The 13,505-nt window shown below is 48.7% G+C and overlaps 1 protein-coding gene across 2 annotated transcripts in view; it reads left to right on the top strand.

Moving 5' to 3' along the window:
• Nucleotides 1-476: 476 nt before the first annotated feature.
• The window catches only part of Nup210 (nucleoporin 210), a 102,671-nt gene continuing 89,642 nt past the window's right edge, over nt 477-13,505 (top strand). For both annotated transcript variants that reach the window (XM_031382575.1, XM_031382574.1), the window contains exon 1: nt 477-707. In XM_031382575.1, the coding sequence (XP_031238435.1) occupies nt 541-707 (167 nt within the window). In that variant the 5' untranslated portion in view covers nt 477-540. The remainder of the gene's footprint in view (nt 708-13,505) is intronic.

Genomic DNA, 13,505 nt, shown 5'->3' with positions numbered 1-13,505 from the left:
CAGGCTGCAGTGTTTTCTTTCAGGGCAGTGTAGCTCCCTCACTGACCTTCCGGATAGTTCCCTTGGAGCATCCATGGGAATGGTGAACAGAAAGTTCCCCGTGTTGCCCTTCTGCTTGATTGATCCCGGAGGAACTCAAGACCTCCTTGGCTCCTGAGGAAGTGTGGCCTTGGAATGGGGAGTCAGTGGGCGCTCCACAATGTCCTGGGGCGCCTGTCTTTATGCTATGCCCTGGCTCCACCGCCAGAGGCTCCTTACAAGAGCGAGCCGGCTGGACGGCTGCCACCAGCGACCAGCGACGGGCGCGCGGCGCCGGCGGCGGCCTTAAGGCCACGCGCTTACTGGCTCCCGGGCTGAAAAAGCTCGCTGGACTCAGAGCGCTCTAGGGGGCTCAGCGCCGAGCGCGCGCTCTCTCCGCTTTCCCGCCCGCCCCGCCCTCACTGCGCTCGCCCCGCCCCGCGCGGCCACCTGCTACCCAGCGCGCGCCGGTGGAGGGCGCGGGAGCGCGCGCCCCGGCGCTAGCGAGGCCGGGAGGGGAGGATGGCGCGGGCCTCGCTAGTGCAGCCGGCGCTCTGGACGCTGCTGTTGCTGCAGGCAGTGGGCCCCGCCGCGGCCGCCAAGCTTAATATTCCCAAGGTGTTGCTGCCCTTCACGCGAGCCACGCGCGTGAACTTCACTCTGGAAGCTTCGGAGGGCTGCTACCGCTGGTGAGGCGCGCGGGCCCGGCGGGAGGCGGCAGGTGCGCGCGGGAGGGGGCTGGGGCCGCAGGTGCGCGGCGTGCTCGCTCCAGCCGGCCCCGCGTGACCCCGCGGCGAGCGAGCTCGCTCACTCGCTGTCTGCGCATGGCGCCCGGGCCACTCGTGTCTGGGCTGCGCGGGAAGAGGAGGCTCTCTGATCGCGGGCTATGAAGGGCAGCGCCGCACGTGGCCTCGGTCCCCTGCTGACAGGGCCCTGAGAAGCTCCAGCTTGAGCAGCCAAGGCTCTGGAGTCTGTGCGAGATGGGGGATTCACCCCTGGCGCCTGACTGGTGTGAGAAGAGTGTCTGTAGAGACCTGGGCAAGGAGTCTCTGGGAGACGCACCACGCCCGTTAAGCCACTTTGGGAGGATCATTAAGTCTTGGATGAAAGGATCATTTTCCAGTTCGGAAGTGGGAGGCAAAGGAATGAGATGCTGGTGGAGCAGGATCTTTTTTGATTACCTGGCCTCCAGCACGGTGTTGTGGTCCAGCCTTTCGTCAGGCAGATGAAGGGAGACCTTCTAGTTGCTGGGTGCTGGCTGAGTAGGGTGTGATCAGGTAACACCCTTGACCCCACACCCTCTCTAGCGTTAAATAGTCCCGCCCTTCTCTCAGGCTACACTTTGCTGCCAGCCTCCTTAAGAATGTGTTTAGGTCATTAGTTCTCAACCTGGGTTAAGACCCAGTTTGGGGCCCATGTGCCAGATATTTACATTATGCTTCATAACGGTAGCAACATTACAATGATGAAGTAGCAACAAAGTAATTTTATGGTTTTAATACAGTTGAACAACAGGAGGAATTGTAGTAAAGGGTTAGAGCATTAGGAAGGTTGAGAACCGCTGGTCTAGGCTAAGGCTTAACTTGCCAGCCGTGTGCGTTAATGTTCTATATGATGCCCAGACCCACATTCTGCTATGTGTACTTCTCAAACTTACTTGTTTTAAAAGTCTGCCTCGTAGTGGGTGGCATTGTACCCCTATAGTTACTTCACCAGGAGGCTGAGGCAGTAGCGCCTCTGAGGCCAGTCTCTGAGGTATGAAGAGGCAGAGTCTCTCTGTCCCAGTGTGGAGTGAATGCTTTCCCCAAGGGGAGGTGTTTATTTCTCGCTGGGGCCTTGTTTTGTCTGGGGAGATCAGCTGTTAATACTCTGGAGGGATACATGCTCACTCTATTGTTGAAATTGTCTGCTTGATAGATGGGCAAGAGAGAGGAAGCTGACTGTTTGAGACAGCTGGCTCCAAGGGAGTCTCCTGGCCTGTATTTGTGTGCTGCCTCCTATGAAGTTCTGTATGTTTCTTTCTAGAATAACCTTTTCTTTCTTTCCTTCCTCTCTAACTGCACTTTCCTGAGAGTTGCTGATGGGTCTTGGCAGATTTTTATGTTCTCAGTAGGAGGACTGGGAAAGGCATTCAAAAGCTCTGATACATCAGAGGCACCCTAAGTACCTTCTGGGTTGTTAGTGTCTGGCGGCTTTCATCCTAAGGTGTGGTTGAGAAGGGTGTTCTTTGAAGGTGTTTGGTTGCTGTTTCCCCCTTACTTCACAGGAAGGTGGCCTGCCAATCAAGCACGATTCAGAAATGTTACTCCGAATACAGCCATTCGTGGCTTTAGTTTTGAGGATCCTGGAGTTTCTGGAAGTTGGCAGGCAGCTAAGACTCACACCTGCAGTCATCTCTGCCTGGGAGGAGATGGCCTCTTTACCCAGGAGTACTTCAAGTCTCTGAGATGAAAAAACAAAGACAGTTTAACCCCTGCCAGGCCCTGGGGGTGTTGCTCATCCTTGGGTTCTCTGAAGTTGCTGCATGTCTGAGCCTGTAGCTTCAGGGTTACCTTTCCTAGTTCCTGAATTGGAGCATCCAGTAACTGGGAGGTCACCTAGGCCATGTTGGTGCATTTGAGGGAGTGCAGAGAGGGAAGAGGTGGGAGCTCACTCACAGTGTGGTGGTGCTGCTGCTGAAGCAGGTCTTCTAGCCCGTCTAGTAGAATCTGGGGACACAGCCTTGGCAAATTTGCGAGGCTCATTTGTCTTTCCAGTTAGACCCAGACAGCCTCGCTACAGAACAAGTTGTGATTTAGCTTCAGCTATTTTACATGGGAAGTTATTTTACTGGTTCCTTTAAAAGGTATCCTTGTATATACAAATGATGCCCACAAAAATTTTGAGTTGAGAGGAAAAAGAAATCCCACCCTTGTCTTTTCAACTTTGCCTCAAACTCAGGCGCATTGTGATCTCCTTTCAGTTCTGTGGTTCATTAAGAAGGTGCTGTGTTGGGCAGTGGGGTGGAGTGAGGATGAGGCCCAGGTCAAGTCTGGAGACTCTCTGGCGTTGGTCTATACTTAAGGCAAACTTTGTGCATCCATGGGTGTGCACGTATGTGTGTGGTATAACTTCCCAGCTCACTAGATGATAAGTCTGACCTGAGGAGGCAGAGGACCTGCCTGATACATTTGCATAGTTTGGTCCTGAATCTTCTTAGCTGAGGGATAAGTGAGTTAGGACAGAAAGACGGGGAAAGTTGTAGGGAAGTGGCAAGGGAAGAAAACACTAGAATTCTGTTTGAAGCTTCTGCTTGGCTGAGAGTAAGAATTCACTTACTCCGAGCGTGGTGGCGCACGCCTTTAATCCCAGCACTTGGGAGGCAGAGGCAGGCGGGTTTCTGAGTTCAAGGCCAGCCTGGTCTACAGAGTGAGTCCAGGACAGCCAGGGCTACACAGAGAAACCCTGTCTTGAAAAAATAAACAAACAAACAAACAAAAAAGAATTCACTACAGTTGACATAGGCTAACATCTCTCTCTGTCCCAATCTGTCTATCTATCCAATGAACCAGGCTGACAGCCTGAATATATGTTACTGTCTGTCTGATTAACTAGGCATAAGGCCTGAATGTAAATGACTTTGGGTAGGACCTCATTTCCACCCACCCCCTCCCTCAAATCTCAAACAAAACTGTTACATTTTTTTCAGTAAAGACATCCTATCATCCTGTGTTCCCTTGAGCTAGACGTTTATTATCAATTGCAATTCTGCTTCATGACCCTCAGGAATCTTCTCTGATCTCATTTAAATTCCATAGGAACCATTTGAAGATGGTGGCATCAAGACCCACTAAAGTAGGGCACATATAAACAAACACACACACACACACACTCGCTTGCGTGCATGCACATGAATGTTTAATTTTTTTCCTTTTTTTTTTTAAGGTTTATTTATTTTATTTTATGTGTTTGTGCCTGGTACCCGAGGAGGCCAGCATAGAGTGTTAGATCCCCTGGAACTGGGGTTACAGATGGTTATAAGTGATAAGTGGCCACATTGGTGCTGGAAACCAAACCCTCATCCTCTGTAAGAGGAACAAGTGTTTTATATCACTGAGCCATTTCTCCAGCCCCTTTATGGTTATGGTAAAGACAAAGAAAGGTGACTGTCTCTTGATGAGTTGACACACACACTTATTTTGTATCCACCATACCATCCTTATTTGTGACTACTGTGCTCATGTGTATATTTTGTTTTTCTCTTTAGGCATTTCTCACTTAACCCTTGTGCTCAAGCCTGTATTATAATATCTGGGGGCTGAAGAGATGGATGGCCCTTTGGTTAAGAGAACTCACTCTTCCAGAGGACCAGGGTTTAACTTCTAGCACCTATGTGGAAGCTCACAACTGTGTAACTCCAGTTCTAGGGAATCTGATGCCGCCTTCTGGCTTGTGAGGGCATTGTACACACATGGGGTACACATATACACATGCAGGCAAAACACTCATACCCATATAGAATAAGTTACAAAAGAAAATTTTTTAAAGATTTAAAAAAATCTGTAATAAACACTGTGCTGGCTAGTTTTTATGGCAACTTGACCCAAACTAGAGTCATTTTGGAAGAGGAGACCTTAAGTAAGAAAATAACCCCACCAGATTGTGAGGAAGCCTGTGGTACATTTTCTTAATCGATGTTTGATATGGGAGCACCACATATCAACCCACTGTTGGCCTTATGTAGCCCTTCCATAAGAAAGCAAGCTAAGTAAACCATGAGGAGCAAGCCAGTAAGCCTCACTCCTCCATGGCCTCTGATCAGCTCCTGCCTCCAAGTTCCTGCCCTGACTTCCATCAGTGATGGGCTGTGACCTTAGAATTGTCAGCTGAATCAAACCTTTTCGTCCCCAAGTTAGCAGTAGAAATCCTAAGGTAAACCCCAACTCCTCTTCATGGACTGACTGGTCCCGAAGTTCTTTTATGTGTTTGAAGCTGCGTCAGGTCCCTAAAAGTCTAGGGAACTCCGCGGGTTGCTGAGAGTGACAGTAGAGAGCTGTTCCTCCTGCCTCTGTTCCCTAAACTACTAGCAATGAGGATTCTCAGATCAGTCAGAGCTCTTTCTAGGTCAGACAGTGGACAAGTAATGGTGACATCACCATGCACTGGACCATGCTCCAGGAGGAGTAACAGTGAAGGAGTGGGCGATTCCCTGCTTCCTGTAATTCAGGGTTGGACTCTGAGAGCATTTGCACATGGCCTGTGGAAGAAATGGACGGCAATCCCAGACATGTATTCTGGGATCCATCTCTCTGGAGTCCAGCTGGGCCTTGAGTTTGAATGGAGAGAACAGCAAGGGCTAGGGCTGTAGCCTGGGACTGAGCATGCTGGAAGAGGAGGTGCATTTGGTGAGATTAGGGTGTTGGGAAAACACATGAACAGAGTGAAAGTAATTCAGCAAAGTGACTTCTTTTTTGCAAAAGGCCAGAATCCAAATGATGCCAGGTAATAACATTCACCAGAAATATCCGCTGTCTCTTATCCCCAATGTAAGTGGTGACTGTCTCACCACTGGGAGCTGACCTCATCATTTGGCTAATTGGCAAAAAGGGAAGGGCAGGGGATGTTCAGGAATTTGGGCCCTTGTCTAGTTGAGCACCTTTGATTAAAAAAACAAAAGCAAAAGTGGTTCTCACAGGGGTATGAGAAGATGAGGGTAGAGAGCTTGTGAGCTTTGGTTAGGGGACAGGAAAAGGGTTGGCAGGTCAGGCATTGAGTCTTGCTTTTCTGAGAACCATGCCCGCTTGGCCTCCAGAGCTTCCTGCTGCAGAGGTTCCTGAGGGGTGGGACTCAAGAGGTATCCCTGCTTGCTCACCTCAAGACCAGTGTGAGGAAGGTTCTAGAAAGTGTCAACATGTTGACTTGAGCTGACCTGGAGCCCTGGGTGGTTTTTCTTCTACTTCCTTTGTGGGGTTCCTCTATTCTGCCTCACCCTGCGGTAGCTTCCACCATAGACTCATGAGAGCTGGGCTCTGCAGATGTGTGGGGGGTGGGCTGGGTTGACCACCAGCCCAGCCTTCCCATCCATTTCCCTTGTCTCCCTTACCCCTCTCCCTTACCTCTTGTTTTCTTCCATTATTTTCTGGCCTGACCTCCCTGAGTCTCTGTTCTGCTTACTCCTGCCCAGGTCCTGCCTGTGTTCTGAAAAGGGGACAGCTCTCTTAAAGACAGTGGCACCCAGAGAGTTGGGACATTCTGTATGCCAGTGTGTCTTATACATCCATGGTGAGAAAGTGTCACCCTTTCAAGCTCACTTACCCTTATTATTTATTTAGTAGCACTGGAAGAGAACCCAGGGCCTGGCACGATGCAGGGAACCACTGTTCTACAGAAATATATCCCCGGCATCTCAGAATTCACTCTTGATTGTGGAGACCTGCTTAAAGATTTTCTTGAGCCAGTATGTGGATAACAGTCTCTTTTTAATTTATTTACTTTACAATTTATTTTCTTTTATGTATACATTTGAGTATTTACCTGTGTGTAAGTGCCTAGTGTCTGTAAAGGTCAGAAAGGGTGTCGAATCCTCTGGAACTAGATCTAAGGACAGTTGTGAGCCACCATGCCGGTGCTCAGAACTGAACCTGGGTTCTCTGCGAGTCTCTTAACTGCTGAGCTGTCTCTTCATCCCCTCTTCTATTTTAAAACAAAAAACACGTAACCTGGAACATTGCCTTTCACTTTTTGCTCAGTTCAGCGCATCAGAGCACCCTGACATCCATCTCAGATCTCTGCCTTGTAAAACTGAAACCCCTTAGCCGTTAAACAGTAGCTCCCCACTTCCTCCTACACTGCCCTGACAACCGCCCTCCTGCTTTCTTCTCTCTCTTTTTAAAAATATTAACCAAAAGTTTTACTTCCGAGGTGACTGTCCCCCTCAAAAGCCTCCTCCTTTCTAAGTGCTTGGCTGCTTCTGTGGGAAGCACTGAACCCAGGTCCAGAACATTTTTTTGTGTCTGGTTTTCTGGCAAGCCCAACAGTGTCTGATTACCCATAAGGCTTCCTTTTATGTTACCTTTCCAGTAAAGGTGAATTAATTTTAGAAAAAAAAAAATGAAAAGAAAATCAGAAAATGGTTCAGCAGTTATGAGCACTGACTGCTCTTCCAGAGAGTTGGGTATTAATTCTAAGCACCCATTATGGTGGCTCACAGTTCCCCCTTGTCCCATGCTCTTTTCTGGCCTTTGTAAGCACTAGGCACACGTGTGGTGTAGACATATGAGCAGTCAAGATACACACAGAAAATAAAGAATAAAAAGATACAAATGGTGTTGGATGTGACTGTGCTGAGTCAGGTGGTAAGGAGGTCCCCAAAGTGGGTGTGTCAAGTCTCCAAATGGGGAAACCAGTCTATAGTGGTTTGGGCTTGTGGTGAGGCTGGACATCATGGTGGGAGTGGTGGTGCACCAAGGTCAGTTAATCTCATGTGTCCAGGAAGCAAAAAGGGAGGGAGAAAAGGGCTGGGGTCCCAATATCTTTCAATGGTGTGCACTAATGTGCTGACTTCCATAGGACTAGGGGTAACTTCTTCAGGGTTCTTCTGTCTTGCAGTGACTAAGTGTTCAGGATAAGCCCTTCTGGAGACATTTATAAGCCAAACCACAACTGTGGGAAAGGTCACAAGAAAGCACTGGAGTTCAGGCAGCTGCTCTTGGTGGTTAGAAACTGCAGGACCAGGAGACCAGTGTCCCTGCTAATGCTCAGTAAGAACTAGAACGGTAAAGCTAGTTTGTCTTCCAACTCCTTTAAATATTTTTCTTCACTTAATCCTAAGGAGCTATTTTTTTCAATCCACAAAACCTGCTCTAGAGGGATGGTGATACCCACTTAAGTTGAGGTGCCAGAGACCTGGAGCCTCCCAGCAGAGTGTAGCTGGGGTGTGAAGTGGAATAGGACTCCTCAGGTGGTGCCTGGCTTGCTTGGCCCCTCCCTCAACAAGTTTGAAAAAAATAAATTAGTCAACTTTAAGAAATATAAGGGTACATTTAGAGATGGGGCTGGTCAGGTGGTCATCGATGCCACCTTCTGCAGGTTCTGGGACGTCCTTAGGATAGTTTTTGAATGTTGTCACCACTACAAAGTAGCAGGGTTATGCCATTGCTTCCTGGTCTAAGCTGTGTTGAAGCCATTGCTTTCTTGGCATATGGTGACAGTTGGAGGTTTCCCCGATCTGTCACTTGGGGTTCTAATAGAACTATTGGGGACACAGCTGTGCACATCACACTTTACTATTTAACACAGAACAGAATTATTGTATAGTAACGAACATTACTGTGGTAGTGTTTATTACAGTACTGCGTCTGTAGGAAACATTACTGCAAGCCCATAAAGAGCTCAGTCTGGAGGATTCATCTCCCAGCCTTGAGATGCTGTGTGTGACAGGAAATGCAAGCCAAAATGTTTGCAAAACAATGAAGGGATATATGTTATTTTGGCTCCTGAAGGAGTCTCTAAGGCAGGATTTGTTTCAGGTTTCTGTGTTGGGGTTGGAAATGAACGCATGGTCACTAGGATCTGCTCCTTGGTTCTTAGGTTTTGGCTATGGTGTCCCTTGGCTCACTCTTAGGGTAGTAAAATACTATGGCAACCCAATCTTAACCCCCCCCACCCCCACAGCCCCCCAAACACACACACATTCCAGTCTGTGTGGACATAAGCCACAACACCTGTTCTGATTGTATCTGCCTGAGAGACATGACAGTCCAAGCTCATCTCTGAGACCTGGGTGCACAAGGCTTTTGTTGGCCAGAAGTGTGTCTGTCAGTGTCCTCAGGGCAGAGTGCTCTGGAGCCTCCTGGACTGAGAGAGGAAGAAAGCTCCGTCTCTTCCGGCCGCTGTTACACACCCATAGATGAAAACGTGGCTTGAAATAATGAGAATGTCATCCCTTAGTGCTAGAGGAAGTCACAGACGTCTGAGTGTGAGGCCACTTCTCACTTGCATACTACCAGCTTCTTGTGTTTTTGGGTGTGTATATGGTGGTGGTGGTGGTGGTGGTGGTGGTGGTGGTGGGGAAGACCAGGCAGCTATGAGAGGCCTCTTTAAGTGGCACTGAGCCCCTTCTCAAGGCTCTGTGTCCATAGCCTAATCACTCCCCAGTACTGGGGAGCTCGGGTTTCAATGTGGGAGCTGGAGGGACACATTGACATCATCCTGGGCAGGTCCACCCAGGAGAGTTAGGTGCAGTTACAGGAAGAGGTAGATGGAGGTTGAGAGCATCCCTTCCTGAGTGACAGTCAGGTGTGAGGGTCTTTCCTGCACCTGCCTACTGGTTTGTTGGCAGGGAGAGGATGCCTTTAAACCTGGTCTTGCAAGGAAGCTGTCGTCACCAGGGGACATGGCAGGAGCCTGTGAGGAGGTGGCATGGCTGCGTGACAGGCACTGAACCCAGTGTCTGCAGGTGTGAGCTCCCTCTCACCTGACCAACTTTGGGAGTGGTTCTGAATACACTTGGAAAGCTGAGCAGTACCCAAGGCTTTCTGGTTCACTCCATAGAGTTGCTCCAATTTGCTTTATTCTTAAAAGCTTTGGTGTTAAGAAAACTCTTCACTTGAGTATCCTGTGAACCCTTGGGGAGGTAGACAGATCTTAGTGCTTACACTCTAGGTAGGGAAGGGAAACAGACATTGCCTAACTCAGTTCAGGAGTCTACAGTACACCAGCTATTCATAGACAGAAAAGGTCCACAAAAAGGAAAACCACAGACCCCAACACAAAACCCTCACCTCAGTGTGTGAGAGAGTTAAATCCAGAGAAATGTCAGGGAGCAAGAGAGTGAATCCCAGGAATGCAAAGTTGGCTTGATACTAAAACCAAAACAAAACCCCTGCGTAACAGCAAAGGAAGCTATGCGACTGTTTCAGTTGAGGACACTAATTGTTACTGATGGCAGACCAGCCTTTTTTCAAGAGCACAGAATTCCTCAGCCACACCTCATCCAACCAGCTAGTCTATTGGAAGTTGCAGGCTTTCCCCTTCCTGGTCCATGCTCACCCCAGCCCTGATTCCTTTCTCCATTCTGCGTTTTCCTATTCACCTCCCACTGAAGCAAGAGTTCCACAAAGGCAGAGGCTCATGTGTGTGCTGAATTCTTCTCAACATCACAGGTGATCCAGCAAATACTCACATGGTTTGAATCTTTAGTGTCCCGCAAGGCCCATATGCTGCAGGCGTGGGAGTCAGCAGAACCTTTAGAAGGTGGGGCTTAGAGAAAAGAAGTTGTCTTTGGAAATGTGTCCTTGAAGGGTTGCTGGGACTCCAGCCACACACTCCTCTCGTGAGCAGTTTCTTGGTCTCCATACACTGACACTAAAAGAACCAACTAATTGCCAGGCGGTGGTGGCGCACGCCATTAATCCCAGCACTTGAGAGTCAGAGGTAGGCGGATTTCTGAGTTCAATGCCAGCCTGGTCTACAGAGTGAGTTCCAGGACAGCCAGGGCTACAGAGAAACCCTGTCTCGAAAAAAAAGAAAAAAAAACAAAAAACAAAAAACAACTAATCATAGGCTGGGACTTCTGAAACCACAGCCCAGGTAAACCTCCCCTCCTTATATGTTGCTTTTTAAAATAGGGATTCATCATTGTTTTACAAGCTGACTACTCCTCAAGGATTCAACGAATGACTGAGTGCATTAAAGATTCCAGGAGGACCAGTGGCTCTGGGGGAGCTAAGGGGAAGGAGGTGTTGTCCTTGCTTCAGCCGTGAGAGTGGTCAGGATGGGCTCGTAACAAGGATATGTGATGTGCAGGGAGGTATTTGCAAAGGGATAAAGATGGGAGAGTTGTAGAAGAGAGGGGCTTATAAGCTGAGATCTGACTTAAGATGGTTGAGGCTCCTGCCTGAACCTGTCTATGGGTCTGAGGGTGTCTATGTCTGCTCTGTTGGGGAGGCCTGGATGAGGAGGCAGAACATCAGGGTCAAGACTCAGGGAAGGATACTGACCTGCAATTCCTTCTTTCTCGTGTGGTTAAGAGTCTTAACCACAAGAGTCATTGTAGTGAGGTAGTCTCTACTGACCTTGTTCTGTCCCCAGGACCCCAACCACGTTCTTACCTCTTCCCCTTCTAGGAATCAGTGGACAGATAGCTAGAGTGCAAACCAGAGGTACTGTATCATCTGTTCAGGATCAATAGCCTTAGACAGGCTAAAACAACTTAACACATAGTGCCACCCAGGATTTAAATGAAATGTGTGTGCCTTAGTCAACGTCCCATTGCTCTGAAGAGACACCACAAGCATGGTATCTCTTATAAAGAAAGCATTTAATTGGGTCTTGCTTACGGTTTCAGAGGTTTAGTCCACATTACCACTTCTGTCGGAAGCATGGCAGCATAGCACACAAGCAGATATGGAACTGGACCTGGAGCTGAGAATTCTACATGTGAATCCTCAGGCAGCAGGAAGCGAGAGCCACTGGGCCTGGCTTGGGCTTTTGAAACCTTAAAGCCCTCCTCCAGTGACACACTTCCTCCAACAACATCACATCTAATCCAACAAGGCTACACCTCCTAATCCTGAGTAGTGCCACTCCCTGATGACCAAGCATTCAAATATACAAGCCTTTGGGGGCTGTTTTATTCCAGCCACTACAGGGTGTAAACATGTTAGCTTTGGGATGCCAGCCGCTGGCTCTGAGAAGTGCTGCAGTTCAAACCTTGAAGCTGATGACGATCAGCATTGGTCCCGAGCAGGGCAAGTCTGCAGATCTGAGGTGTCACAGCTCTCACAGGCTTCTAGGGTAGTAGGGAATAGAGTCTGCAGGGTAGATGGTCTTGATGTCTAAAGACTGGACACAGAGTCCCTGTACCTGCAGTTGCCCAGCTAAAACCCAGAAATGGCTCGAGTGAGCTCTCTGCTGGAGGTGGGACTCTCAAGTGCTGGGGCTTCAGTCTCTTATCAAGTTCATCTCCAGCAGATCCTGAAGGTACTCAACCCTTCCTGGGTTGAATCTGTATCTATAGATTCAACATGCTAGCTAGGATGGTCTCTGATTGGCTGAATGTAGACATACAAATAGGGTGAGCATAGACCTAATCATGGAAGAGCTGTTAGACCTGGTGGGAGAAGAACCTTGTGCCTCCAAAAGATGGCCAGAAAGCTCTGTGTTGGAGCCCTAAACTCGTGTTCTACAAGGCAGTCATTTGTACTGTTTCCTTAGTCTTCTTTGATGGGTGTGGATTTTCTAGACTCTCTCTGTCTCTGTCTTTCTCTGTCTTTCTCTGTCTGTCTGTCTGTCTGTCTGTCTGTCTGTCTTCTGTCTGTCTCTCTCTCCTGTTTGTGTGTGTGTGTGTGTGTGTGTGTGTGTGTGTGTGTGTGTGTGTGTGTGAAGCTTAACCTCCTTGAAAAATATCTCCAACTATTACTGAATAAAGTCCATCTCTTGCATGGTGAGAGACTCTTCCTCAACTTTGTTCTTCCCCCTTGGCTTCTAAAGTGTCCTCAGGACACCCTGAGCCAACCACACATGCCTTACCCTGGGGATTCCATCTCTCTTCACTGGTGGCTGAGGTTGGTTTAGTATTTCAGTCTTCCTTCAGCTGCTTAGTTGGTACCTGTGTTGTGTCACAGTGTTCTCAGTTGTGGTTGGAGATGTTGCCTGTGTCCACCTGGCCTCCAGAAAGACGTCAGCCTTGAGGCTGGAAGCCTGGAAATGTCTGTTCAGGTGTACTGTGTACCACTGTTTTGGGTTGAACAGCATATTATGGAACCTAGGTGGTCCTCAAACTTGCTATACAGCTGAGGAGGACCTTGAATTGCAGATGATCCTGCGTTTTGGGATTACTGGCAAGAGCCACCATGGCTGGCTTTTAGCTGTGACAGACTCTAGCATGCCTGTGCTGTGTTGGAGACTGGGCTAGGTGAGGCTGAAGAGTGAGTGCTGGCACTCTGCTTAATGGCTGTCCTACGTTGGGTACTGGTCACTCTGCACAGACTGCTCTCAGAGTACAGCATGCTTGTCTATTCACCTCAGGGCTCCTGTGTGACAGGCAGGACAAGTCTCTGCCATCACCCTGCCATCTCTGTGGCATTCATTCAGAGGCTACCTGGACCTGTAGTAACAGCGAATACCCACTTACCATTCCCAATGCCACATCTGGTGGGTACTGACATTTGTCCTCAGTTCACCTTGACCTGAGACTGTTGCTTGGCTGTGTTTCGGAGCTGAGGCAGTGACACCCGATAGCTTCCCCATGTTTCCAGCTGTTCTGACTTACCTGCTGTTGGGCTCATCTGCCTGTCTCTTTCATGTGGTTGTGAGACCAGTCCGAGTGCATAGTGACTGGTTATCATTATACTTAGTGGTCTCCAGGTGTTGTAGAAGCCATATGGGGATAAAGGATAACATCTGGATGAGTACTCTTGAATCCAGCCTGGATCAGATCCAGTATTTGCTCCTCATGCATAAATCCTTTTCCTGCTGATAAAAAATTACATCAGTAACTCACAGGT

This window comes from Mastomys coucha, unplaced genomic scaffold (assembly GCF_008632895.1).
Source record: "Mastomys coucha isolate ucsf_1 unplaced genomic scaffold, UCSF_Mcou_1 pScaffold20, whole genome shotgun sequence".
Classification (NCBI taxonomy): domain Eukaryota; kingdom Metazoa; phylum Chordata; class Mammalia; order Rodentia; family Muridae; genus Mastomys; species Mastomys coucha.
Note: the sequence above shows the minus strand (reverse complement) of the source record. Positions and strands in the feature narration are given on the sequence as shown.